The sequence below is a fragment of the Gopherus evgoodei genome, chromosome 9 (genome assembly GCF_007399415.2).
Source record: "Gopherus evgoodei ecotype Sinaloan lineage chromosome 9, rGopEvg1_v1.p, whole genome shotgun sequence".
Classification (NCBI taxonomy): Eukaryota; Metazoa; Chordata; order Testudines; family Testudinidae; genus Gopherus; species Gopherus evgoodei.
Window position 1 is genome coordinate 49,615,022 of NC_044330.1, and position 26,800 is coordinate 49,641,821.

Here is a 26,800-nt window from a genome sequence, read left to right on the forward strand (position 1 = left end):
GCTGGTCTCCTTCCCCGGTTTGCTATCGCGTTCCCCGAACAAGCAGGTCTCCTTCCCTACGGTTTGCAGGGTGGTTCCGGGAACGCGAGAGCAAACCGCGGCGAAGCTGGTCTCCTTCCCCGGTTTGCTCTCTCGTTCCACGAACCCCGAGCAAGCAGGTCTCCTTCCCTGCGGTTTGCTGGGTGGTTCCGGGAACGCGAGAGCAAACCGCGGCGAAGCTGGTCTCCTTTCCCGGTTTGCTCTCGCGTTCCCCGAACCCCCCTTGAAGCCGCCCAACAGCGCTGCAGTGTGGCCACATCTAACACCACTTGCAGCGCTGGTTGCTTTAAGTGTGGCCACTCTGCAGCGCTGGCCCTATACAGCTGTACTAATACAGCTGTAACAACCAGCGCTGCAAAATTTTAGATGTAGACATGGCCTGAGACTTCTCATTGAAGCCTGTGCAGTCAGACGCAGATGGAGTAGGCCAGAGACACAGACAGGCAGAAGACACTTGTATTAGGAAAAAGCTTTTATTCAGTTCAGGAGGCAGAGAATTTTCGCAGGGTGATGACGATCAGGGCCACAATCACAGACGTGCCCAGGAGAGCAGCGATTACGATGGCACTGATAGCTCCAGGACCCAGAGACCCTGCAGAGAACCCAGGGAGAGAAAAGAAAGGCTCAGAACAGCACAAAGAGCTGGAGGTCACTCCAAGCTAAAGGCACGTGGAAAACAGTGTATCCACAAATCCCTGGGCACGTGGAGCTCAGCAGACTGCCCAGCTCCAGGACCAGGAAGGTTGAGACAGGAATGTCCAGTGTTGTCCCCACTAATCTCTAGGCAGCCACAGGAGACAGTATTTAGTGAGGACATGCTCCACCCTTCCCCTCCACCCAGGCGGGCTGAATCTTCCACTCCTGCAATACTCAACCTCCATTGCCCTTGGGCGCGATCCCGCATGCCTGGGAAATGCACAGTGCCGAGTACAACTATGGAAATGACTGGCACAATCATTCTGCAGAGCCACCCCCACACTGCGCATTCAGCCACCAGTGCTTGCATCGCAGGCCCCGGCACATACAGACGGGGCCAGGGCTATTGGGATTTTACAGTGGTTGATTGAAGAAAGCCAGTTTCAAACATGAGTGTTCCTACAGCAAACCCCAGCAAACTCCAAGGAAAAATGGGATAAAACCAAACCACTTGTACTAATCATTAACATTCATTTAAAACCACTTCCCCATTCCTCCCTCCCCCCTGCAACACCCCGAGTGACACAAGCACCCTGCAGACACTACGGCTGCTGGCTTCCATCCCCATGCCCTACAACAGCCCTTCTCCCCTCGGATGGCAGCAAGGCTTCCATAGAGCAGTGGTGCTGCTGCTGGCTTCCCTTTGGAAACCTCATGAAAGCCACCATCAGCAATCCCAGAGGCTCTGGACTGGTGACAACCAAGTGTTGGAAGCCTTGGAGGGGGGGGTGAAAATGAGCAAGGGAGGGAAGTGGAGAGGGGGAGGAAGATAAGAGGGAAGCACTTTAAAGTGATGCCTGGATCTGACCATTTGCTATAGACTTGAAGGCTTGACTTGAAGGCTGTGCAGTAACCTGGGTGGGGGAAGGGGCTGTGTAGCCTCAGGGGTGCATGTTGCATGGTGGGATCGCACCATCATGTGCAATCCCCCAAGAGGGCAGAGGACTGGACTCGATGACCTCTCGAGGTCCCTTCCAGTCCTAGAGTCTATGAATCTATGTTCACTAGGAGATAATTGCTTGGGGCCAGATTGCACATGATGGTTGGAGCCGCAGGCAGGGTCTCCAGCATGGTCCTGCCATTTGGGAGAGTTCAGGAGACAGAGAATTTTCACAGGTTGACAACAATCAGGGCCACAATCACAGAGGTGCCCAGGAGAGCAGTGATCATTGTGGCACCAATAATTCCAGGACCTTGTGGTCTCTTTACATCATTACCTCCCTTGGCCCATCATGACACACAATGTATCGACATAGCTTTGTCCCAACCGTCTATACAGTGAAGCCCTTTCTCAGCTGGCCTGCCAGCTGCGCTTGTTTCATTGCAACAGGGGAACACGCATTGTAATTGCAGGGTGTGTGTGTGTGGCGGGGGGTGGTGGTGGTCTGGTTGAGTGGTTCTCATTGTCTCTCTGCGTTTATACTGACCAAGCTTTCAGATGAGTGATGATGTGACACAGCCCAGCCACTGAACTATACTCAGGGGTCACACAGCTGCTTAGCTGCCCATCTCTCCCAGTCAAGAAGTTCAGATGGCAGCAATGCTGTCACCTCAACACAATCACTGAATGCAATTTCCTTGTGTCACATGACAGCAACTCAGGGAACTGTCGCTATCAAGCAGGTCTCTGATCAGATAACTGATCTTCTGTCGGCACAGGGGCAAAGGGCATTGCTAGCCAATTGACCCTCCCTGTGTTTCGTATTTTAAACCTCCCTCCACCGTCAAAGTTAACTCACTACATACTTTAGAAGACAGTTGGGAAAGTGGCACTTCAGCCCTGCCATGAGAAAGAACTTTGATTATTCTTGTGGGCTAACGGGGAAACCATCTCTGCATGGCCTCATATTACAGCTGTGGTGTGGATAGGGTCACTCAGACAAACGAGCCCAGAATTACTTACAAAGGTAAACAACAGGGACACAGAATGAGAGGAGAAGAGAACAACAAAGAAACACAAGCAGTGGGGAAAAAGAAGTTTACAGACATGATTTAAACATAGCTAGAGCATGGAGCTGGAGCGAGAGAGAACAGCTTTCCGGGGGGGCAGGAGCTGCACAGCAGAAAGCTCTTGCACCAAAAGCAGGAACACCATAGGGAGGGGAAGAGAAGGCTAATACAGGATATGCACAGGGAGTCGGGATAGGAACAAACAGAAATTCCATTAGGCTCCCATCTCGCGCTGTATCAGAGGAGCACAGTCCCAAGGAAATAATGTTCAAGGCAAAAGAGAATAGGAGGCAATGCATGCAGTTTTCACACAATTAGTTAATGACGACGACAGACTCATTTGGATTTTCCATTACCACAGACATTGTTCTTGTTACACAGAAAACCAAAGAAGATTCAGCAAAGCACAATATAAACCCAGGGGGCTTTGTAAGGGTGTAAAACATCTGAGCAGCTTGGAACTCCTGGATTGCTAGTTTATTGGAGAGTGCAGCCTGGGGGGACAGGAAGTGCTGTGATGGGACACAATGACCCTGCAGGATTCCAGAGTCTGGTTGATTTCCTTCTCTAGGCCTTCTCACTGCTAACCCTGGTAGGTTAAATAGATTTTGGGGCAGGGAATCCATCCCTGTTTTGGGTAGTGCTATGGGCCATTAAACATCCGGTGGTGCTGCACAGCTAAGGCAGGCTCCCTATCTGTCCTGGCTCTGCACTGCTCCCTGGAAGCGGCCAGCAGGTCCAGCTCCTAGGCGTGGTGGTGGTGAGTTTCCACAAGCTACCCCTGCCCCGAGCACCAGGGGGGGAGGGGGAGAGAGCGGTGCCTGCGGGCAAGTGCAGTGTGTCGTGCCTAGGAGCTGGACCTGCTGACTGCCTGTGGGACAGGTAAGGAGCCTGTCTTATCCCTGCTGCGCTACTGACTGGAAGCTACCTGAGGTAAGCCCACACCCCAACCATGAGCCCAAATTCCCTGCCCCAGCCTGTACCCCTTCCTGAACCCCAACCTCCTGCCTCAACCCCCAACCCCCTCCCGCACTTGGAATCCCTCGGCCCCACCGCCCAGCCTGGAGCCCCCTTGTGCACCCCAAACCCCTCATCCCCAACCCCACCCAGAGCCTTCACCCCCTTCTGCATCTCAACCCCCTGCCACAGCCCAGTGAAGTGAATGAGGGTGAGGGAGGGAGAATGTAGTGCACAGGGGTGGAGCCTTGGGGAAGGGGCGGGGCTAGGGTGTTCAGTTTTGTGCAATTAGAAAGTTGGCAAGCCTAGGGGTGCCATGTATATCTATGGTGCTAAACAAGCGATAAAGAACAGAATGGCTTATACAGCCAGCATTCATTTCCCCTTTCCCTGGAGAGCACAGATAAAGGAGTTCTCAGCAATACCTTATGGATTTTCTCCTAAACCATGGTAATATTTGCTCCAAACAGAAGGGCTCGGGTATGCAGGTGATAGCTGTGGGCTAGACAGTTCTAACTGAGGATGGTGCAGGGTGCTGCCTGGGAGACTCCTACATACCGTTATCATCCAGATGGTGCAGGTGGGTGGTGTCCTCAGGCTCATACTCCGAGGTGTATGGGGGGAAGCCTGTAGAGTCCGAGAAGCGGCCCGTGGTGGTGGCGGCATCAAAGGGGCCCTCTCCCGATGGCAGCTCCGGCGGTTCATTCCACAGCGTGGGGGCAGGTCCTTGGGGATACTCTGCTGGAACAAGCATAAACCCCAATTACTCCCCATTCAACCACCGATGCCTTTATAGCACTGGGCTACTGGCAATTGTTTGCTGGGATTCCTGTCTGCAGGGCCCAGTCTCAACTTACAGCCTGTACTGGCCAGCCTGTCTCACCACTGCCCTCTGCTCAGAAACATGTTAGAGCTGCTCACAATTGCCAGTGTTTGCTGTGGGGGAGGCGCAAGGTGCTGAGCCTTAATCCCCACTACCATCATCTAAATGGCTCTCAGCTCTGGCCTTTCTGCAGCTAAAGATTCCCTCCCCTATGGCATGGCTGAAGCAGTGACGCTGATGTCGTATGTAAATTACCTCAGCTGAGTCATATTACACGGCAACCTAGCCTGCAGATGGACCTGAGGCCTCCAGGATCCCAGAACAGAAAGATACCCCTTCCAAATGTCTAATTAAACCACATACACAAGAGGTGCAAGAAAAGCCCCATTTAATGAGGGCATTTTCTTTGCCCCTCTCAGGGTTGCATTGTGCAGACCATCATGCTGGGGAAGGGTTGCAAGCACTTTGGAGAACAGGGTTAGAATTCAAGACAAGCATAACAAATTGGAGAATTGGTCTGAAATCCACAAGATGAAATTCAATAAAAACAATTACAAAGTATGACATTTAGAAAGGAAAAGAATCAAATACCCAACTACAAAATGGGGAATAATTGGCTAGATGATTGTACTGCTGACAATGATCTGGGGGTTGCAGTGGATCAGAAATTTAACAGAAGTCAACAATGTGATTGCAGTTGCAAAAAGAGCTAATATAATTCTGGGGTGTATTAACAGGAGTACTGTCGGGACATATGGGAGGTAACTGTCCTTTTCTACTTAGCAGTGGGGAGGCCTCAGCTGAAGTTCTGTGTTCAGTTTTGGGTACCACACTTCGGGAAAGATGTGGATAATTTGGAGAGAATCCAGAGGAGAGCAATAAAAATTATAAAAGATTTAGAAAAACCTGACCTATAAGGAAAAATTAAAAAAAACTGGGCATATTTAGTCTTGAGAAAAGAAGACTGAGTGGGGATCTGATAACAGTCTTCCAATATGTTAAAGGCTGATACAAAGAGGATGGTGATTAACTGTTCTCCATGTCCACTGAAGGTAAGACAAGAAGCAATGGGCTTAATCTGCAGCAAGAGAGATTGAGGTTATATATTTGGAAAACTCTCTAAGGGTAGTTAATCTCTGGAATAAGCTTCCAAGGGAGGTTGTGGAATCCCTGTCATTGGAAGTTTTGAAGAACAGGTTGGACAAACACCCGTCAGGGCTGATCTAAGTTCACTGATCCTGCCTCAGCGCAGGATGCTGGACTTGATGGCCTCTTGATGTGCCTTCCAACCTGACATTTCTAGGAGTCTATGAAAAGCACTAGAGACTAGGGGTGACATCCTGGTCCCACTGACAGTGGCAAAACCCCATTGATTCAGTGGGGCCAGGATTTGACTCTAGGTGCTGGAATCAGAGCTGGTGAATGAGCAGAAAGGCAGCTGCCATAAGGTGTACATTGGGGGGGGGGGAACCCATCTGCTAGGATGTAAGTGGGGGTGAGCAGGAAGAAACCTACTGTGACTAATGCTGGGGGTGTCTGATGGGTTGGATCACAGAAACCCTTTTGGGACTACCATCCAGAGCCCCCGGGGGTGGGGGGCAAGTCAGGCAATTTGCCCGGGGCCCACCCGAAAGTTTTCTGGGGCCCCTGAAGCGGGGTCCTTCACTCGCTCCAGGGGTCCTGGAAAACTCTCAGGGGCCCAGGCCCCCGGAGCTTCTTCCACTCCAGGTCTTCACGGTGGGGGAGGGGTCCTTCCGCCACAGGGCGGAAGGACCCCCTGCCACTGAATTACTGCCGAAGACCCAGCACTTCAGCGATGGGGCCTGCTTCAGCAGTAATTCAGCAGCTGGGGGGCCCCGTCACGGGTCTTTGGGACACTTCAGCGGTGGGTGCCGGAGCGGAAGGACCCCCCGCTGCCGAATTGCCATCGAAGACCCCAGGCCCCCTGAATCCTTTGAGCAGCCCTGCTGCCACCTGATGTGTCTTGACTACCTCTGAGCCCATTTTCGGATGAGCCAGACACCCTTGCTTGCTGCAAACACAGATCCAAATCTGAACCACGTCCTGCACGAGCTGCTGGCTTAACTGAAAAAGCTTAAGTGCTCCTGTCTTCAGCACTCAGATAGCCAGATCCCAAAGGGGTCCAAACCCCAAATAAATCTGTTTTACCTTGTATAACCGCAAATTGTTTGCCCTCTATAACACTGATAGAGACATATGCACAGCTGTTCCCCACCACCACCCTCCAGGTATTAATACTTACTCTGGGTTAATTAATAAGTAAAAAGTGATTTCATTAAATACAGAAAGTAGGATTTAAGTGGTTCCAAGTAATAGACAGAACAAAGTAAATTACCAAACAAAATAAAATAAAACACGCAAGTCTAAGCCTAATACCGTAGGAAATAATGCAGGTAAATCTCACTCTCAGAGATGTTCCAATAAGTGTCTTTGACAAACTAGCCTCCTTCTAGTCTGGGCCCAATCCTTTCCCCGGTACAGTCCTTGTTCTAGCTCAGGTGGTAGCTAGGGAATTTCTCATGACTGCAGCCCCCTTTGTTCTGTTCCACCCCTTTTATAGCTTTAGTACAAGGTGGGAATCCCTTGTCCCTCTCTGGGCTCCCACCCCTCCTTCTAAATGGAAAAGCACCAGCTTAAAGATGGATTCCAGTTCAGGTGACATGATCACATGTCATTGTAAGACTTCATTACCCCTTTCCAGCACACAGGTATACAGGAAGACTTACAGGTAAACAGAGCCATTTACAACCAATTGTCCTGGTTAATGGGAGCAATAAAGATTCCAAGCCACCATTAATGGCCCACACTTTGCATAATTACAGTAGGACCTCAGAGTTACACTTCATATTTCTAACTTCAGATTTAAAAAAAAAAAAAAAAAAAGAAAGATACATTCATATCAGGGGTGGCTCTAGGTATTATGCCATCCCAAGCACGGCATGCCGGCTGCCTTCAGCAGCTTGCCTGCGGAAGGTCCCTGGTCCCACGGATTCGGCAGCTTGCCTGCGGGAGGTCCGCCGAAGCCACAGGACCAGTGGACCCTCCGCAGGCCTGCCACCGAAGGCAGCCTGCCTGCCTGCCACCCTCACGGCAACCGGCAGAGAGCCCCCTGCAGCTTGCCACCCCAGGCACATGCTTGGCATGCTGGTGCCTGGAGCCGCTCCTGATTCATATAAATAGGATGAACACACAGAGTTGATTATAAGCTTTGTAATGATACCTTACAAGAGACCCTTTGAATGAAGCATATTCCAGTTACATTATATTCACACTCATTAGCATATTTTCATAACATCATATGGAGTGCAATGTCACGGGGTGAACAAAGCCTAAGCCAAAGAAGGGGCTTCCTGTCAGGGTTAAGGAGAGCCTGCTCCTATGATAGTTTCCACTAGATAATTTTAATTTCACACAGACCCTTGCAGCAACATGGGTTAGCGAGAGGGGGCTAGAGCAGTCTCCTGCTGGGACACTGACTAAAATAAAACCCTGTTTGTTCCAGGCCCTTGCGCTGATCCAGTGCTGTTGCTGCATCCTCTCCATCAAAGACAAAGCTGTGTATAAACACGAGAAACCATAAACACCAAGTCTAAGCCTACAAGGAAGTTTTCCCAATGGTGATTTTTCCTAGCAAGGAAAAAAGGGCCACATATCTCAGCAATGACCAGAACAGTTGTTTATACCGAGCGACTGATCGGCTCTGTGCTTGGATGCATTTACAACTCACTGCAACTCGGAAAATGAAAGCAAAGCACATTAGCCCCGGGCTGTTCAGCTTCTGGCCATTTTCCCCTCCCAGAAGCCATCAAGGTCTAAGTGCTGACAGGGCCTTTGCACACCTAAGTCCTCTGCATGAACACACTTAACTCTGCAGAAGGAGTCAGAAACTTCCTGCCAGCAGCAGCAGCTGTTTGGATGGGATACATCCCATGGAACCATGGCAGACTGGAGCATTCAGAGACTTGAACCCTCCCCAGATGGCGCCCGTTGGGGCTGCCCAGGGAGAAGAGTGAAAGAAACTGCATTCTGTTTGAGGCTGCAATTCACATCCTGTTATTTCTTTTCCCAGCAGGGTCGGCTGGATTGAGAAGGGCTTTCCTGTTTACGTGTGGCTGGCCCAGAACCCTGTATCAATGCTCATTTTGTTCAGGTGGGACAACTCAGAGGCCCCAGTGAGAAATGGAGACATTCCACAAGTCCCTGCTGAAACCACTGGGAATGTCGCACTGAGATGGAAAATCTAGCGGAGCAGCCAAGGCCAGGGACATCTCAACTGACACTCTGGGTATCTAGGCTGAGAAAGTTGAAGGCATGGATCCAGAACAGCCCAGCTTTCTGGGCTGAGAAAATCTAGGCCACCCCCCGGGCAACTGCTGTCTGGGGATTCAGTTAAAGAATGACAGCATCTTGCGTACTCACTGAACACTGGCAGGTCTCATTGCAGCCCCACGTGGCATAGGGTGACTAGATGTTATGGGGAAAATATCGGGACTGCTGTGGGCGGGGAGGGGAGGGGGGTTAAAAAAAACCCGCTCAACTGTCTGGGAGTTTGGTGGCGAGCCCTTCAGTCGCGGATGGTCTTTGGTGATATTTCAGTGGCGGGTAATAAACCTTGCTGCCAAAGACAGAAGCTCCCATCTCTGAAATACCACCGGAGACTGTCCGCGACTGAAGGACTCCGCTGAATTGCCGCTGAAGACCAGGAAACAAAATATCGGGACAAATGGCATCCCGACCGTACTCTGGTCGGGACACACTCCCCAAAATCGGGACATCTGGTCACCCTAACGTGGCAGAGTGGTGAGGGTTGGCTATCATGTGATATGCAAGTTAAGGCACATGCACCCAGAGACTCTCTAATTAGGTGCATGCTATAAACAGTGATAAACTAAACTCTGCATTGGACTGAGTTGAGAGATTCATTCTAGGCTTCTGCTCAGACATCTGTGTGTTTCAAGGTTCCACAAAACAGAAGCCAGCCAGAAACAGTGAGTTCTCTAGGCTGGGGCGTGGGCATGCTGGGAGCAGAGCTGGGCTGTTGAGAACAGTGGTTTTCAACCTGTGCTCCATGTAGACCCCTGGGGGTCCACAGACTATGGCTAAAATTTCCAAAGGGGTCCGCACCTTATTTTGAAATTTTTAAGGCCCTGCAAATTAAAAAAAAAAAAAAAAAAACGATGAAAATCACTGGTCTAGAACCACATTTTCATTGGTTTGTGCATACACAGTGAAATTGAAAAAATAAAAAAATCGAATCCTTCCAACTTTAAGTAGGTTGCACTTTAATGCAAATTACAGGCAATGTATGGAGGAGGGGAACCCAGTGTTATCTGTCAAAGCAACACACCTGAAGCATTCACAGGCTCGGTACAAAACCAATTAACAACGCTACATAGTCTTGGTTGCCATCTACTGGCACATTACCTACAAACTGATTACACTTACGCACATGCCTCATTATAGAGCAGGGGTGACCAAACTGCAGCTCACAAGCCACATGTGGCTCTTTTACTGTTAAAGTACAGCTCGTGGAGCCCCCCACACCTCCCCATTCTCCTATCAGATTCTGAGGGAGAGGGGGAGCTCAGGGTGGTGGGGCTAGGGGCTTCTGCTCAGTGGGGAGGGGGTCTAGGAGCTTCAGCCCCACAGGAGGTGTCTGAAGATTATCACATGCAGCTTGGAGGATCAGTAAGTTTGGCTACCCTTGTTATAGAGCCTGGGGTTTCAGCTACCAAGACAAATCAAGAGGAAGGAGAAATTTAGTGATAACGTTTAGTCAAGTCAGCAGGTAAAAGTGCAAAACCGAGTTGTGACTATTTAATTAGCCACTGGCACTATTTGCCTATTGGTTTCAGAACAGACCCATGTGTATGAAACTTTTGAGCTCCATTTCTGAACTGCTTGGTTGCATGGGGGAACTGTCCAAGTCATGACCTCACTCACTGTGTCAACACAACAAGCACCAGTACTAACACTGGAGGCAGTACTGTCTGGGAAAGACAAGTGGCTCCAAGAGAGAGAATGATTTGATTACATGAGAACTCAAGCCAATATAGCAGTGCGTACTCCTCCTGTCTGATCAGGTGCTAAAATGTTAGCAAAGATAATGGGCTCATTGCTTGGAGCAAACACCATTCCTCAGGGCCATGCACAGCCGTTGGGAAATGTTCTGAAAGTGTTGTTTGAGAGTTTATTTTTTCTGATGCAAGATACTCTAACAGGGTAATAGAAAGGTTCTTTATATAGTCAGACCAGAACTCAGTGCTACATGTCTCATCTCTCCTGTGGCCATTGATGGCATCATTAACACACGGAACATTGTTGGGAACTGCATTCATTGCACTAAGGATCTTCACCGCTGCAGGACTTGCACAAAACTCAGTGCTAGATAAGTGAAGGAAGAACGGATTCTGACTCTGGTTTTAAAGCCCTTTTACACCTTCCAGTGATTTTTAATCCTTGATATAATCTGAAAGATTCTGGATTAACAGTTTGTTAATTTCCCCCTCTGATTAAATACACTTTCAGTTCACCTGCAAGATCAGGACAGTGCATGTTACATGATTTTTCTGCCTTGAACTCTTGTGGTTTCACTCTAATAGAGCTTTAATTACTAAAGGAAAATGCAACCTCTTTGCAGCCTGTTTTGGAGCAACACTAACAAAACTTGTCAGTTTAGAGCATATACAAAAACCTACACACACAGGAACTTAAGTAGTCATGTCAGAGACACATCAAGAGTCTGACAGACCTACCCCCACCTTAAACTGCTTAACATATCATGCCTACTCTGAGATAAGATGCCATAGGATTATGCAATTATCTGAGACTCCTGCACTAATCAACACAAGAAGGGAAACTAAGGCTGTCTACACTGGCAACTGAACGACAGAACAGGTCTTTCAGAGGTGTTAAAAAAACATCCCCCCAAAAGACAAAAGCTCTGCCGACAACAAGTGCTAGTGTGAACAGTTCTTTGTCATCAGGAGCATTCTCCTGCCAACAACACTAATGCTGCTCATAGGGGTTGGATGATTGTGTCGGCAGGAGAACCGACAAACAGCAGCTTCGCTGTAGCAACACAGCCCTGCGTAGCGTAGACATAGCCTAAGTCAGAAGAAAGAGAGAACGCTGCCAAGTTTATCCCTCCCGAGCAAAGTACTAACCGTGTGTGTTAAACTAGCAGTCTGCTTTCCATGATTTGCCCTCACTTTTTCCCTCCTGCCTAACAGCCATGTCTTCAGATGCACCCTGTTCCCACTCTTCTGAAATAAGACTGAAAAATCCAGCCCCATGCGTCTCTACACTCATTTGCCACACAGAAATGAGAAGTGGCCATTACTCAGATTCTATTCACTTTTACACTGTTATCTGCTGTTTGAGTTAATACTGATGTTCTGGCTTTAGCCAAGGCAAGCAGGCCCCTAGCTAGCAGTATTTAAACAGCATTTTAGGTTCACTTCTTTTATAACTCCCCAAATATGCTGACTTTGTGTTGGGTCTGAAGTCAATGAAATTGATGTTTACAATAAAGTGTATCCAGATTCCAAGAACCAAAGGAGAAAATAGAATTTCTATTAGTCTCTCTGCAGTGCACACACTCGACAGAGCCTTTTAAGTTACATGCTTTTCTAGCTGTGTAGTTGACATTGTGAAGCCGCAAACTAATGATACAACTTAAGTAGCAGAGGATCTGATGTCACATGTGGAACTAAATGTGTAAAAAGGAAGTTTTGGTTGCTACTCTGCAGAAAAATACCTTAAGTCAAGTCCTCAGCTCACTATTTTAACACAAGAATGCCACCAACATTCGTGGAAGATTATTATTAGTTATGTAGGGCTCGTATATGGTACTGCTGTACAATCCTGGATCAGGGTCCCTTGTGCCACTATGTTGCCAACCCTCCAGGATTGCCCGGGAGTCTCCAGGAATTAAAGATCAATCTTGAATTAAAGATTATGTCATGTGATGAAATCTCCAGGAATACATCCAACCAAAATTGGCAATCTTGTGTGCCAGGCATTGTACAAATCCCAAATATATTCTTTATATCTGTGAAGTAAAACAAATGCATTAAAAACTGCAAGGGATGCAAACCATTTATGAAAAAGGCTTAGAGTGGGCAGGGTATGTCTTTTTAGGCATCCAAGTATTGCATAAAAGACATCTGAACTGTACCTCTTAGTAAGCCTGTAGTCTTCCCTGGGTTCTGGCAATACATATTAACTACTCAAGCATCAGTCTTGTGGTCTGTAATGTCATTAGAAATCCCCATTAGAAACACAACCTTGCATCAAATAATTCAGGATAGTTTATTCTTTATGGGTGAAATCCATCAGTCTGCTGAGGGGCCAGCAAAATAGGGTTTAAGTGATGCACAGTCGTCTATGAAGGGGTGAAAAGACGGTTACTCACCTTTGTAACTGTTGTTCTTCCAGATGTGTTGCTCATATCCATTGCAGTTAGGTGTGCGCGCGCCGCATGCACTTTCGTCGGAGAAACTTTTACCCTAGCAACCCAGGCGGGTCGGCTGGGCGCCCCCTGGAGTGGCGCCGCTATGGTGCCCAATATATATCCCAGCCGACCCAGCCACTCTTCAGTTCCTTCTTGCCGCTACTCCGACAGTGGGGAAGGAGGGTGGGTTTGGAATGGATATGAGCAACAGATCTCGAAGAACAACAGTTACAAAGGTGAGTAACCGTCTTTTCTTCTTCGAGTGATTGCTCATATCCATTCCAGTTAGGTGATTCCCAAGCCTTACCTAGGCGGTGGGGTCGGAGTGAGATGTGGCGGTATTTAAAACTGCTATGCCAAAGGCCGCATCATCTCTTGATTGTCTGACTAGCACGTAGTGCGCGGTGAATGTGTGGACCGATGACCAGGTCGCTGCACGGCATATCTCCTGGATAGGGACGTGCGCCAGGAAGGCTGCCGACACCGCCTGAGCTCTCGTGGAATGTTCCGTGAGGTGGCTAGAGGGGACACGAGCTAGATCGTAGCATGCGCAAATGCATGCAGTCACCCAGGAGGAAATCCTCTGAGAGGAGATTGGCTGACCCCTCATCCGTTCTGCGACCGCCACAAACAGCTGAGGGGACTTCCGGAACGGCTTTGTTCGCTCAATGTAGAAAGCGAGCGCTCTGCGTACATCTAAGGAGTGTAGCTGCTTCTTTCTCCGAGAAGAGTGTGGCTTCGGGAAGACGACCGGGAGGAAGATGTCCTGGTTGGTATGGAAGGCAGAAACAACCTTAGGGAGGAACACCGGGTGGGGTCGCAGGTGCACTTTGCCCTTATGGAAGACGGTGTAGGGTGGGTCGACTGTGAGAGCTCTGAGCTCGGAGACCCGTCTGGCCGATGTAATGGCCACCAAGAAGGCCGTCTTCCATGACAGGTACGTGAGCGAGCAAGTCGCCAGTGGCTCGAATGGCGGGAGCGTGAGCTTGTTTAGGATCAAGTTAAGGTCCCAGGTAGGAGCAGGGCAGCGTACGGGGGGGGGGGTTAGAGACGCTCCAAGCCTTTAACAAATCTGGCGACCAAGGGGTGGGAAAATACGGAGCGGCCACCTTCTCCTGGTCGAAAGGCGGATATGGCCGCTAAGTGTACCTTTAAGGAGGATGTCGCCAGGCCCTGCTGCTTAAGGTACCAGAGGTAGTCTAGGACTGTGGGAATTGGGGCCTGCGTAGGGTTCACCCCCTGAGTAGCGCACCAGCAAGAGAAGCGCTTCCACTTGGCCCTGTACGTTGAGCGAGTGGAAGGCTTCCTGCTGTTAAGGAGGATGTGCTGGACCAGTGCAGAACAGCTGAGCTCCGCCGTGTTCAGCCATGCAGGAGCCACGCCATGAGGTGCAGGGCTTGTAGGTCTGGGTGACAGAGCCTGCCGTGATCCTGCGTAATCAGGTCTGGGTGGAGAGGAAGGGGGATTGGAGGGTCCACCGATAGGTCCAGCAAGGCGGTGTTGACCCAGGGAGTCCAGAGGCAGCTGTTTGTCCGACTCAACAACGGGGGGGTGGGAAACGGTGGCCTCCGGCACCCGATGTTTGAGGCGGTAGAACGTGTCTGAGGCACGGGGGCACCCTGGGCCTGATGGTAAGCCCAGGGTGTCCAAAAACCCCACTGTTGGGCACCCGCGTCCTGCGGGTGGGGGTCTTGGAACACTCCCAGCGGTACTTCAGGGTCCTGGTCCCGTTCGTAATAGCTACCCGCCTGGGAGGATGCTGACGTGCCTCTAGATGGCCACGGTGGAGCGGCAAAAGTCGGTGCCGAGGTACCGACAGACCTCACACCTCTGGATAGTGGTGACCGGTGTCGGTTTCAGTGTTGGGAGTGAGACCGAGACCTGCGACTGGCTCGGTGCCGGGAGGTTGACCGGGATCTCGAGTGTCTTTGACTAGATCTGCTCCAGGAGGTGCGGCGCCCACCGCGGTGCCGTGAGCTGGAGCGGTGCCGGGAGTACCAGGTTAACGCTCTGGACGTCGACCGGTGCCGGGAGCCTGACAGGTGCCGAGAGCATGAGCGGTACCGAGGTGAACGCTGCCAGGAGCCTGACCGGTGTCGGGGCGATCGGTGCCGGGACGATCGGTGCCGGGAGTCTGACCGGTGCCGAGGTGATCGGTGCCGGGAGTCCGACCGGTGCCGGGATCGAGATCGACGTCGTGAGCCTGAGGGGCGCCTCGATGCCGAGCGTCCGCAGGACCGCGATCTGGAGCGGTGCCGGTCTGCCACACTGACCAAAGCTGGTCTGGTCAGGGTCGGTTTGCCCATAGAGCATAGTATCCACACCGGCGGTGCCGGGGTAAGGGCAACGGAGCCTCGGTGATGGCGATTAGCTCTCTCGCTGCGGCAAACGCCTCCGGGGTAGAGGGTGAAGCCAGCTCTACCACAGTGTGCACCGGGGAGCTGCCAGGTGCCGGACTCAACGGCCCTCGCGGGGTCGGAGTCAACGGTACCAGCTTAGACGGTGCCGCGGCAGGTGTCGGTGCCGGGCGATCCGCTTTTTGCGCAGGCTCTGATTGTGGGGCAGTTGATGGCGAGATGATCTGCGCCTTCGCCGCCTTCGGGGAGAGGGAGCGGCTCTGGGCCGGTTTCAGTGCCGGTTTTCTGGTGGTAGCACTCGGTGCCGTGGCGGTGCCCTTGCTTACCGGCTGACTTGCGCTCGGTGCTGAGGGCGAAAGTGTCAGAGCCGCTTCCATAAGGAGCTGTCTCAATCTAATGTCCCGTTCCTTCTTGGTTCTCGGCTTAAAGGACTTACAGATCAAGCACTTGGCCGATAAGTGCGACTCCCCGAGGCACTTCAAGCAGGAGTCGTGGGGGTCTCCAACTGGCATGGGCTTGTGACAAGCCGAGCACTGCTTGAAGCCCGATGAGCCGGGCATGAGCTCCGGCTCCCGGTACGGGGAAGGGGGGGGGTACCCCTGATCCCCTCAACTACAACTAAAACTACACTAACAACACTAGATAACTGACTAACTAACAACTATATATCTATATATGTACAATAATAACTATAACTACTATATACAACGATAGCGAAATGAGCTGCTAGGGAGTGTGGAGGTCAGCGAAGCCGCGCTCCACAGTTCCAACGACCGACACGGGCGGTAAGAAGGAACTGAAGGGTGGCTGGGTCGGCTGGGATATATATTGGGTGCCATAGCGGCGCCACTCCAGGGGGCGCCCAGCCGACCCGCCTGGGTTGCTAGGGTAAAAGTTTCTCCAACAAACGTGCACGCGGCGCGCGCACACCTAACTGGAATGGATATGAGCAATCACTCGAAGAAGAATGTTACTTTATGGGAGACATTTCTCTGTTACACTCCATGTAACCCCATTGAAACAGGACAATGGGACCTGGTGCCTGAAGCCCTCAGGCATTTCATTGGGGTTGTAAGAGAATTTGGCATGATGCATACGCTTTTCCATAAAAGGACTGATTGGGTATAAATGCAGTTTACCCTCTACCAGTAAGGTGAATGTAATACAACATACTTGGGCAGTATTGGTAGGAAAGTCTAAGTATTAAGCCTTAAAGTGGTAGAACTATTACCTGAATAAAAAAATGTCACCTCCTTATGAATGGCCAAGTGGCCATGACTGTATTTGGGGGGATCCAAATCAGCCTTCACTTGGGAAGATCTCTCGGTATTGTGTGCTCTCCCTAGGCACATCATCTGCTAACCACCATCTGGGTTGCATAGTGAAAGGAAGGAACCTGGATTAGCTGAGGGTTCTGAATCATGAAGGTAGCTAAACACAGCCATGTACGAAATGACTCGTTAGCCTCATTTTCCAAAAGGCCTGGCATTTAAAGTGAGGTTACACAGAAATATGCATACTTCTCAGGGATCAATACACTTGGTCTTTAGCTAGGTGCTTCTCAGTGCATCTGACCTCGAGAATACTGGGGTAACCACACCTCTTTAGTGAGTATGGCTTATGCTCCCAAAAGCATTCAGCCCTTACCTACCCTCGCCACACCTGCATTTTACCAGGTCTGAGCTTAAGGAAGCTATGCTCCCATTCAGAGTCTTCACTCTGCCAGGCACTATGAAGGTTAGGAAGTATCAGTGTCCAGGTTCAGTGCGAAAGGTAGGGTTGAGTATGATCAGCACGTGTGACACTACAGCCATGCCTCTCACACAGCAATCGGATGGGGTGAGGAGATGGATCCCCCAAACCACAGCCCTTGAGGATAACCAAATATAGTGCCTCTGTTAGGGAAAGATCCTAGGGCTCCTGCAGGCATGTCTAATAAACCTCAAGATCCGCAGTATTAAAAGTGGCTGACAGAGCTAATAGCATGGCTGTTTGACTTCTGTCCATTGCTGGGGGTCAGCTACCACAGAGACCAACAGACTCTCTCCCACGTGCATTGTGACTTAGTTTCTGTGCCCCATCCTCTCATCTGAAGGAGGGTGATAACGTGCTTCCTGACAACACTAGGGTATTGTCAGGATAAATTCATTTCCTCTTGCTTTTTGTGGGGAACAGGTCGACCTGGGGAACTCCCCCACTTTTGGAAAATGCTGTTCACCATGTCCAGGTGAATGAACCACTTGTGGTTATGGAAGGATCTGCTGAGATAGTCTGCCAGCTCGTTCTGAGAACCTGGGAGATAGGATGCTTCCAGGTGAATTGAGTGGGCTATGCAGCTTGAGGGCTTCCTGACTTAGGGGAGAGGAGCGAGCTCCACCCTGTTTATATAAAACATTGCGGTCGTGTTGTCTGTCATCACTGCTGCACCTTTCCCTCACAAGTGGGCCCGGAAGGTCTGGCTTGCCAGGGGGACCGCTCTCAGCTCTTTGACACTGATGTGAAGGGAGAGCTCCTCTTGCAACCAAAGACCACAGGTCCTGAAATTTCCCAGATGAGTTCCCCACCCCAAATGCTGACACATCTGTGACCAGGGCCAGCGAGGTCTGCGGTTTGGCGAAGGGGACCCTCATGCATACCACCAGTGGTTTGAGCCACCACTGGAGAGATCTGAGAACTGACAGTCGGAGTGTAACCACCCTTTCCAGGCTGTCATGCCCTGGCTGATAAGTTGACATCAGCCAGGCCTGGAGAGATCTGAGCCTCAGCCTCATGTGTTGTACCACATATGTACAAGCTGCCATATGTCCGAGGAACTTCAAGCAATTCCTCGCTATGGTGGTGGGGTATTGCTTGAAGATTTGTATGAGATCTTGCATTGTCCAAAAACAAGGCTCTGACCTGACCTGAGTCCAACACTGCCCCAGTGAACTCTATTCTTTGAGCAGGGGATAGAGTTGATTTGTGTACATTCAGGAGACCCAGCCTGTCGAAGGTGGATCTCATCAAGTTGATGTGTTGCTCCACTTGTGCCCTGGAGCGGCCCCTGATCAACCAGTGGTCAGAGTACAGGAAGACCTGCACCTGCCTTCTTTTCAGGAAGGGGGCTACGACTGCCATGCACTTGGTAAAATCTTGAGGGGCTGCTGACAGGCCAAAGTGGAGGACTGTAAATTGATAAAAATGGTTGTGGTTCACTACGAAGCTGAGAAAGCATCTGTGGGCTGGAACTATCGATATGTGGAAATACGTGTCCGTGGAGTTTGAAGGTAGCGTACCAGTCTCCCGGATCCAGAGATGGGATGATGTTAGTCGAAGAGACGGTGCAGAACCTCAACTTCTTCATGAATCTGTCGAGGCCTTGCAGGTCGAGGATGGGTTTGACACCCCCATCCCCTTTGGAAGATTAGTAAATACCAGAAGTAGAATCCCTTGACTTTTAGCTCCTGAGGAACCTCCTCCACTGCTCCCATGGTGAGGAGTATTTGAACCTCCTGCATGAAGAGTTGCTTGTGAGAAGGGTCCCTGAAGAGTGACAGGGAAGGGGGGTGGGAGGAGCAGAATTGGAGAATATCCCACTTCTACAGGGCAAAGGAACCAGCGATCTGAGGTTATCTGGGACCAAGCACAGTAGAAGTGGGACAGATGACTCAGCAAACTGGGTGAAGGATCCAGTGAGGAGACTGGTACATCGTCCCCAGGCGCGCCTTCAAAGGCCTTGCTTAGAGCCTGATGGCGGGCTTGCCGAGCCCTGGTCTTGACTGGGTGGTGGATGGGGAGGCTTACACCTGCCATTCCTGTCCTCTTTCCTGGAGAAGTCCTGCCTAGGCTGGGAAGGGTAGAAGTGTAGAGGGGGTTGGGCTTAAAGTGTTCCTGTTGAGTGGCAGGAGTATGCAGGCACAATGATTTCAATGCCGCTCAAGAAACCTTTAGGCTATGGAGCTTGGAGTCTGTCTGCCCCAAGAATAGTCCCATGCTGTTAAAGGACAAGTCCTGAATCGTTTGTTGGACCTCTGATTGAAGGCCCAACACCTGGGGCCATGAACTCCTCCTCATGGCTACAGCAGAGGACATGGTTTGCGTGGCCAAGTCTGCTGCATCTAATGAGGCCTGCAATGGAGGTCCATGCCATTGCCTTACCCTCCTCTACTATGGCTGCAAACTCCACTCTGGAGTCTGGCAGGACCAACTCCTTAAATTTCATCTGGGAGTCCCATGATTTGAAATTGTATCTACTGAGGACTGCTTGCTGGTTAACAATCCGAAGCGGGACACCCGCCCCCCCCCAGCAGAGTACACTTTCCTGCTGAAGAGATCCAGCTTCTTCAAGTCCTTGGATTTTGGAGTTAGGCCCTGCTCTCTTTCATTCGCCGCCACTATGACCAGTGAACACAACTGCATATGAGTAAATAAGATTCGTACCCCTTAGAAAGGACGAAATAGTTCCTCTCCATCTCCTTCGCTGTAAGGGGGAATGGAGGCAGGAGTCTGCCACAAGGTTTTTGCAGTGGCTTGAAACATTTTAATGAGTGGGAATGCCACCCTGGATGGCCCCTCAGGGGTTAATATGTCCACCATAGGGTCCTCAGACTTGACCACCTCCTCGGTCTGTGGCCCCATGTTATAGACTACCCTGTGCAACAGTTCCTGGTGCATTCCATTATCAATGGGGAGCTGCCCAGAGGATGAAGACCACTGCCTCAGCTGGCAAGGATGACGACAAAGCCCTAGGTGATAACAGGCTCTCCTGTCCCTCTGGCTCCCTGGACGCATACTGCTCGGTGCTGTGCTGTTTGGCACCGACAGTGGCCTCAGAGCCAGTGGTGGAGCTGGGACCCAGACAGGGTGTGCCTTGGACTGAAGCCATCTCAGTGCCTCAAGGCAGGAGATAGTCTCGGGGTGTTAAACAAATGTGTCCTTCTGAAATTATGGACTGGGAGAACCTGGAGTAAGTGCCCTGGGCCTGGAGGGATGCCCACTGGGTCTGTCCAGAAAGGCCATTGTGCTGGCCCTTGCTACTGTGCCTGCCACAACAAAATCCCCACCTCCTGCCTGTAGCAGCGCCACTCTGATCCGTGCCAACTGTGCCTGGAATAGTAGGACTCTACCTGAGTCCGATGACAGGGACCTTGAATGCAGAGACCACGGTGGTGCAGAGTGGGATGGTGCTGGAGAACCATGCTGTGGAGAAGGTGAGCGGTGCCTCATGATTGCAGGCTTGCCTCTAGACTGCACCACACCTTGCTGCGCTGGAGGTCCATCTCAGCTGGTGAGGTCACCCATTGGCATGGGTTTGTGGAAAGTCCTGCACAGCTTAAACTCTTGAGATTGAGGTATGCCCCAAACCCCAAGAGGGGAGGGAATTGGGCTGGGGGAAAAGCCCCACATTTCTATCTAACTAACTTACTAAGACTAACACTAACTAATGAACTATTTACAGGAAATCAAAAGTCCGATCACTAGGGGCAACACTTGCAGAGGTAAGTGAGACATGGCTCCAACAATCATCACTGGTGGTAAAAAGGAACTGAAGAGCAGGGGGTTTGGCAAGAACCTATATACACCGCCATGAAGGCACAACTCCAGGAGTTCCACAGCCAACCTGACAGGAACCACTAGGAGAAAAACCTTCTGACTGCATGCAGCATGCACACACCTACACCTCTACCTCGATATAACGTGGTCCTCGGGAGCCAAAAAAACTCACTGTGTTATAGGTGAGTCCGTGTTATATCAGGGTAGGGAGAGGAACTGCTTCCCGCCCCAGCTCACTTCCACTCTGTCTCCGCCTCCTCCGTGATCATGCTGCCACTGCTCCGTTTCTCCCTCCCTCCCTCCTTTCCAGGCTTGCTGTGCCAATCAGCTGTTTGGCCCAGCAAGCTGGGGGTGGGGGGTGGGGAGAGAAGCGGAGCTGCAGCACGCCCATGGGAAGAGGTGGAGCAGAGGTGAGCTGGGGCGGGGGGGACCACAGCAAGTAACGGGCGGGCACAGAGGAACTGCTTGCGGTAACATGGTCGGATATAACGAGATAAAGCAGCCCCATCCCCCAAAGCACTGCTTTACCACGTTATATTGGACTGCATTATATGGGGGTAGAGGTGTACTTGGAATTGACATGAGCAAGCACCTGAAGAACAATTGGTTAGGACTTTGGGTTGGAGGTTGTCTTCTTGTTTAGCATGAAATATTGACCACTACAGGAAATCAAATCAGACTAGATGAGCAAGTGGTCTGATCCCAGACCACCAATCCTTTGACCCTTCATGTGTGCAACGAGCTCTATGCAGGTATTGGAAACCGTCAGAAACAATCCAATTCTTTACTCGGGCTTGCTAATCTGCTAATTTGCAATTAATGGAGGTTTATGCTCCATAGGGTTTTCAAGACAATGCTTTAACAAAATAATATATATATAGCACCAGAGGACAAGTCATCGAGGACATTCGGGCCAGCAGGATTTACAACATCTGCACCCTGGTCTGAGGCTGGCTTCATTTTGCACACTTTGGAGGGCTTTGCTATGGGAAGTGAGATGTCTTAACACAGAAGGGCAGGGGCTGGGTAAACTCTGAGGCCAGAAGTGGGCTGTCTGGCCCCAGGTAGCCACAGTGGGCATGTGGCCAGCGTAGAGATGAAAAGAGCCCTTCATAGGAAGCACAAAGGGCAGTCTGTGATGCTGGGAGCTCAAGTGCGGAGCAGCACAGAGTGCAGTGGTTAGGCTGAATGTTAAATAAACTCATTTACAAAAAGGCAGGGACCGTGTGCATGCATACGCAGACCAGAGGGCTGTCTGTACCCCTCTTCACCTCTGTCGGGGCTAGGTAGGAAACTTCGCTTTTATGATAGAACAAAATACAGAAAAAGTTCCACCATGCATTAAAAGACCTGATTTAGGGAGAGAGAAACCGTCACACTTAGTGCTGCAGAATAAATATTTTACGCTTTTCGTATCTTTAATGCAAACTGGTTCCGAGATGCTTCAGTTTTAGATACCAAAAGAACTAACCCACCAGGGGGCTCAAAGCTGCAAGAGAAAATGCACTTGAGAGAGAGTAAGGACGCACTGCTACAAGAAGATACATTCTACCAACACAACGCACGCTGTAGCAGTACAGGCACCATTCGATGAACCCTCCATTCTCTAGTCAGCTAGGAGGAAGCAAATGGGGTATTTCATGCAAAGTATACTATGAAGATGAAAGTAACATAATAGTAGGTGACGGTCAGGTAAGTGAAAGCCCTACTGTGGTTGGGTTAGTACAACATGCTCCTTATCCCAGATCTACTGGTATCCCTATGGGAGTTTTTGCATGGTAGGTCCGAGTTCCTGTATATATTGAATGGACTTAGCGACATTGCTTTCTTGTGTCCAATAGAGGTTCTAGCTCAGTGAGAATGCAGTTTAAGGCACCACTGAAAAATAACATGCACTTGCTTGGTGGGGTAGATTCTAACAAGCTTAACTATTCTTTGAGGGAAGAGATCAGCCCGTTGTAATTTAAATTACCAACTGGAATTTAGGATTCAAAAGTTCAGTATGCTACGTATATAAATCATCTTATCAGAACACTCAGGGTTGCAGTCACAATTTAGATGCTGTATTTCTTAGTTATTTAAAACGAGTTCCTAGCAGCCAAGATCTTATGAAATAAATATCAGATATATTTACTCTTCACTCGCCTCTATAGACATTGTTTTGATATTCTACTGGATTAAAGTTCTTGTGTGAAATTCCCCAAACACAAAAGGTTAGATCTACTATACAGCAATTTGCCAGGCAGATGGTCAGAACAATCCTTCTATGCAAAATGCCAAAATGAATTGTGCAGAAACGAATTTGCAGTGTACATCGCAAGCCAGAGTAGCTCCAAGGCCTCCAATGTTTGGAATACAAGATAAATGCTTAGCAGTGTGTTTAATCAGACAGTTGCCTCTTACCTTGCTCCGAACCATCCACTTTGATGTTCCAACACAGTTTCATCTACACTTAGAGAGGGAAGTCTATTAGGAGAAGCAGTTCCGTACATGGTCGCAATACACTGAGGCCAGCCCATGTGGAGGGACTGTGGGCATAACGTTTCTTTGTTCACAAAAATCATTGAAGACTAGACAATCCTTCGAACAATTCTTAAACTGGTGGAACAGAGCTATGCCCTTAGTATGCATTGGCCAGTGTAACTGCACTGAAACCATGTGAGATGGCCGTTGAAAACTTGCTTGCAACAGTCCCATTCAAGATGGGGCCTTAGAGAGCAAGCACAAGTCCTGCTGATTATTCCCTCCCTCCGCACCCTCTTTGCTTTATTTTTGAGCCTCACCAAGTCTTACTGAACCTCAGTCACAGTTCAGTACATTCCCAACCTAGTTCTTAAGACTATACACAGTTTTGAAGGAAAAACTCAAGTAACTTAAACCCACCTGTTTAGCTTGTCCTTTTAAAAATTCCTCTATTATTTGCATCCCAAATATTGCAACATTGTACCTGCGCATGGAAGACAGAAAATGAATAACCAGAAACTGGTTCATCTATTGTCATTGTCCAAGGTGTGTGAAAGTAGTAACCCAATGAAAGGAACTGAAGCATGATTTTAACTTAATTCTGCTAAGATTCAGAGCATACAACTCTTCCTCTCAGCTACAGAGATAACTGCTCATTGCAATCCAAACTCCCAGTCATTCTTATTTTAAGACTAGGCCTGTAGTCGTTTTAAAGAGAGATGACAGAATTCACTGTCTCAAGCTGCAGATCAAACCCTTCCCCTGTACTAGCTACTTGAATTCCAAAGATGACTTACTGAACTATGAGGGGTGGTACTTTCTCTCTAGTTACTTGTGAAAATCTTTTGGGAAGAGTGAAGAGATGTGGGGAAAGGGAGAGGAGGTGGTTAAGAAGCAACAGATTCCCTGTGCTTTGGAACTGTAAATCTCAAACAAAGATGCTTACCTGTTAGAACAGCAGGGACCACGACTCCAGAGAGCATCAGCAGGACCAGGCGAAGAACGCTGTGATGGGGCATTTCTTCCTCCAGGAAGAGTGTTTCAGAAGGAATTCTTAAAAACTCTTCAAAGTAGAAGAGGCTTGGAAATTTCACTAGTATAATGAAACTTTGTCCAGTCAGATCATAAATCCCTTCATATGGGTATGCAGACACACACAGACTGCAAACACTTTGCAGAGACTCACAGACACTGATTTCCAAGCAGACCTCCCTCCTGAAGTCAGGAACAGCTCCACCCTCTAAACTTTGTGCCTAAAAATTCCTCCCCCAGAGCATGCACAGCTGGACTATTGGAAATGTTATCCTGCCCAATCTGGTGAGTGCACTCTAGTGGTTGTTGGCTGAGTGCCTCACAGGATTCGGGACTATGTTTGAAATGCTTACCTTTGAGGTGTCCATCCCATGTCACACTGGAAATGAGAATAAAAACACGACTCATTACAGAAGCCACACCAAAAACAGCCATAGGGTTCGATGGTTTACCCTCCTGCGTGTGGGGCAGTTTTCTTAAGGCAGGCATCAAACACCAAGGGCCTCCAACTTTAGGGTTAAACATGCTCTGAAATCAAGCCAGAGCAATTTCTTGGCATCTTTTTTTTTCTGAACATAAAACTATAAAAGGTAGATTTACAATGAAGACCACACATGGTGCCCACCCCTCTCCAGGGTCACCATTGTCTACCAAGAAGCATCTTCTAAATCACAGACACGCATCAGATTTAAACTGAACATAGGCATTTTCCTGCCCCCCTCTCTTCTTGAGCATGTCTGATGGAAAGAGAATCAAAGAGCAGAGAAAAAAATGCACATTTTTGATCTAGGCTGGCCCAAGCACCTCAATGATAAGAGACATAGGAAAGAATGAATCTAATATAAAGGGAGAGCATTCCAGTTTACTGGGGATGGAACAGTTTCATCATGTGTTCTCTCAGTGGGTCCAGAATTTTTTTTTTAAACTGGTATGAAGATTGAACATCTAAACTGCAAGGAAATGAGTAATTTCTGTTCAGAGAAGCACTGTAGTTCAGAAAGCCCTCTATACACAATATGAATATTTAAACATCACAGTACCCAGTTCTCTAGGCTCTGAAGATGTAGTGAATTAGGTAGGTTTTTTGGTCTTAGATTTCAGATTCAAACCTTTTTTGTTACAGGATCTCCTTAGAGCCATTTTCCTTCTATATGTAATTCAATACATTCTTAAATCAAGCAGGGAGGCTAACCCAGATTCAGATTTCCTTTTATAATACTTTTTTGCTAGGCTAAACCCTACGCCAGAGCAACTCGAGGGCAGAATGGACTGAGAAATAAAGAAGCAGAACTTGCTTCAGAAATCACTTGTGAAAAGAGGCCTCAAATGCCTCTTGCACAACACTCAACATTATCAATTCCCTGCTACATAGAAGCCAGAATGACTCTCTAGTTCCATACCTTACCAGAAAAGCAAACTGGGAACTGGCATAGCTGTATATAGACTGCACCCACCACAAACCGACAAACTATAGTTCCTCTTTTTCAGCCCAAATATTGACACAGGTGATCCTGACCATTCTTGAGGCCCATGCCATCTTTTCACAACAATATAAAAGGTACCAATTTTGCCATGAAGACATTCATTCCACCTCAGCACCAACCTAAAAGGGGAGAGGCAGATGCCAAGATATTTCAATTCAAGAGATAGTGTGCAGAGACCATTCCAATTTACCACATTATTTATGGTTAACAGGTGCCTTTCCATAGGGGTCAGCAGGGCCGGCTCCAGCTTTTTCGCTGCCCCAAGAGGGAGGGAAAAAAGAAAAAAAAAAGAAGCCATGATCGGTGGCACTTCAGCAGCCGCTCTACCGTGCTGCTTCATTCTTCGGTGGCAATTTGGTGGCCAATCCTTTCCTCGGAGAGGGATCTGCTGCCAAAGACCCGGACATGCCGCCCCTTTCTATTGGCCACTCCAAGCACCTACTTCCTGTGCTGGTGCCGGCCCTGGGAGTCAGATGGGGTCCTTAAAGGAATGCAAAATTATTGCTTCTCCACACACTTTTGCTTTTTCTATTTAGCAAGCACTGCTTCCCTCTTACCCCTCATGTTCCTGTTAAGCTGGAAATTAATGTGGCTTCACATACATTATGTTCTTGCAAAATCACAGCTTCAGAATTACGTTTTGTAAATTAAATGCTACTGGAAAAGGGAATAGGGTAGCATTTGTGAACAGGTCACATGCACAGTGGCTAATTTGCAATATTTAAGAATTATGAACAAAAAAAAAAAAAGAGGACTTCAAGATACCCTCAATCAGACAGCATATTTTAAACTAAGGTCATTTTGAGCTTAAACACATCAGGGGTGAGGTGGGAGCAAGCCTGGATGTAAGCAGGAAACAAAAGTAACATCAATGTAATCCTTTTTTTTAAACATGTGAAGAGTAATGGACCAATTACCTCCCCAACATGTCCTCAAACTTTAGCAGGATTTTCCTCACCAAAATACAAGCTAGTATTAGGATTTGGGGAAA

The 26,800-nt window shown here is 49.1% G+C and overlaps 1 protein-coding gene across 3 annotated transcripts; it reads right to left on the reverse strand.

Moving 5' to 3' along the window:
- Window positions 1–510: 510 nt before the first annotated feature.
- On the reverse strand, window positions 511–26,091 carry SNORC (secondary ossification center associated regulator of chondrocyte maturation). Of its 3 annotated transcripts, none has more exons than XM_030575389.1 (4): window positions 24,679–26,091; window positions 24,240–24,356; window positions 4,201–4,383; window positions 511–631 (listed from the first exon to the last, which is right to left on the reverse strand). In XM_030575389.1, the coding sequence occupies exons 1-4, from the start codon at window positions 24,848–24,850 to the stop codon at window positions 522–524; spliced, it is 582 nt and encodes a 193-aa protein (XP_030431249.1). In that variant the 5' UTR covers window positions 24,851–26,091; the 3' UTR covers window positions 511–521. The 3 variants fall into 3 exon arrangements, with proteins under 3 accessions (XP_030431249.1, XP_030431248.1, XP_030431247.1); XM_030575388.1 differs by having other exon boundaries at window positions 4,201–4,380; window positions 24,240–24,386; XM_030575387.1 differs by having other exon boundaries at window positions 24,240–24,386.
- Window positions 26,092–26,800: the final 709 nt, after the last annotated feature.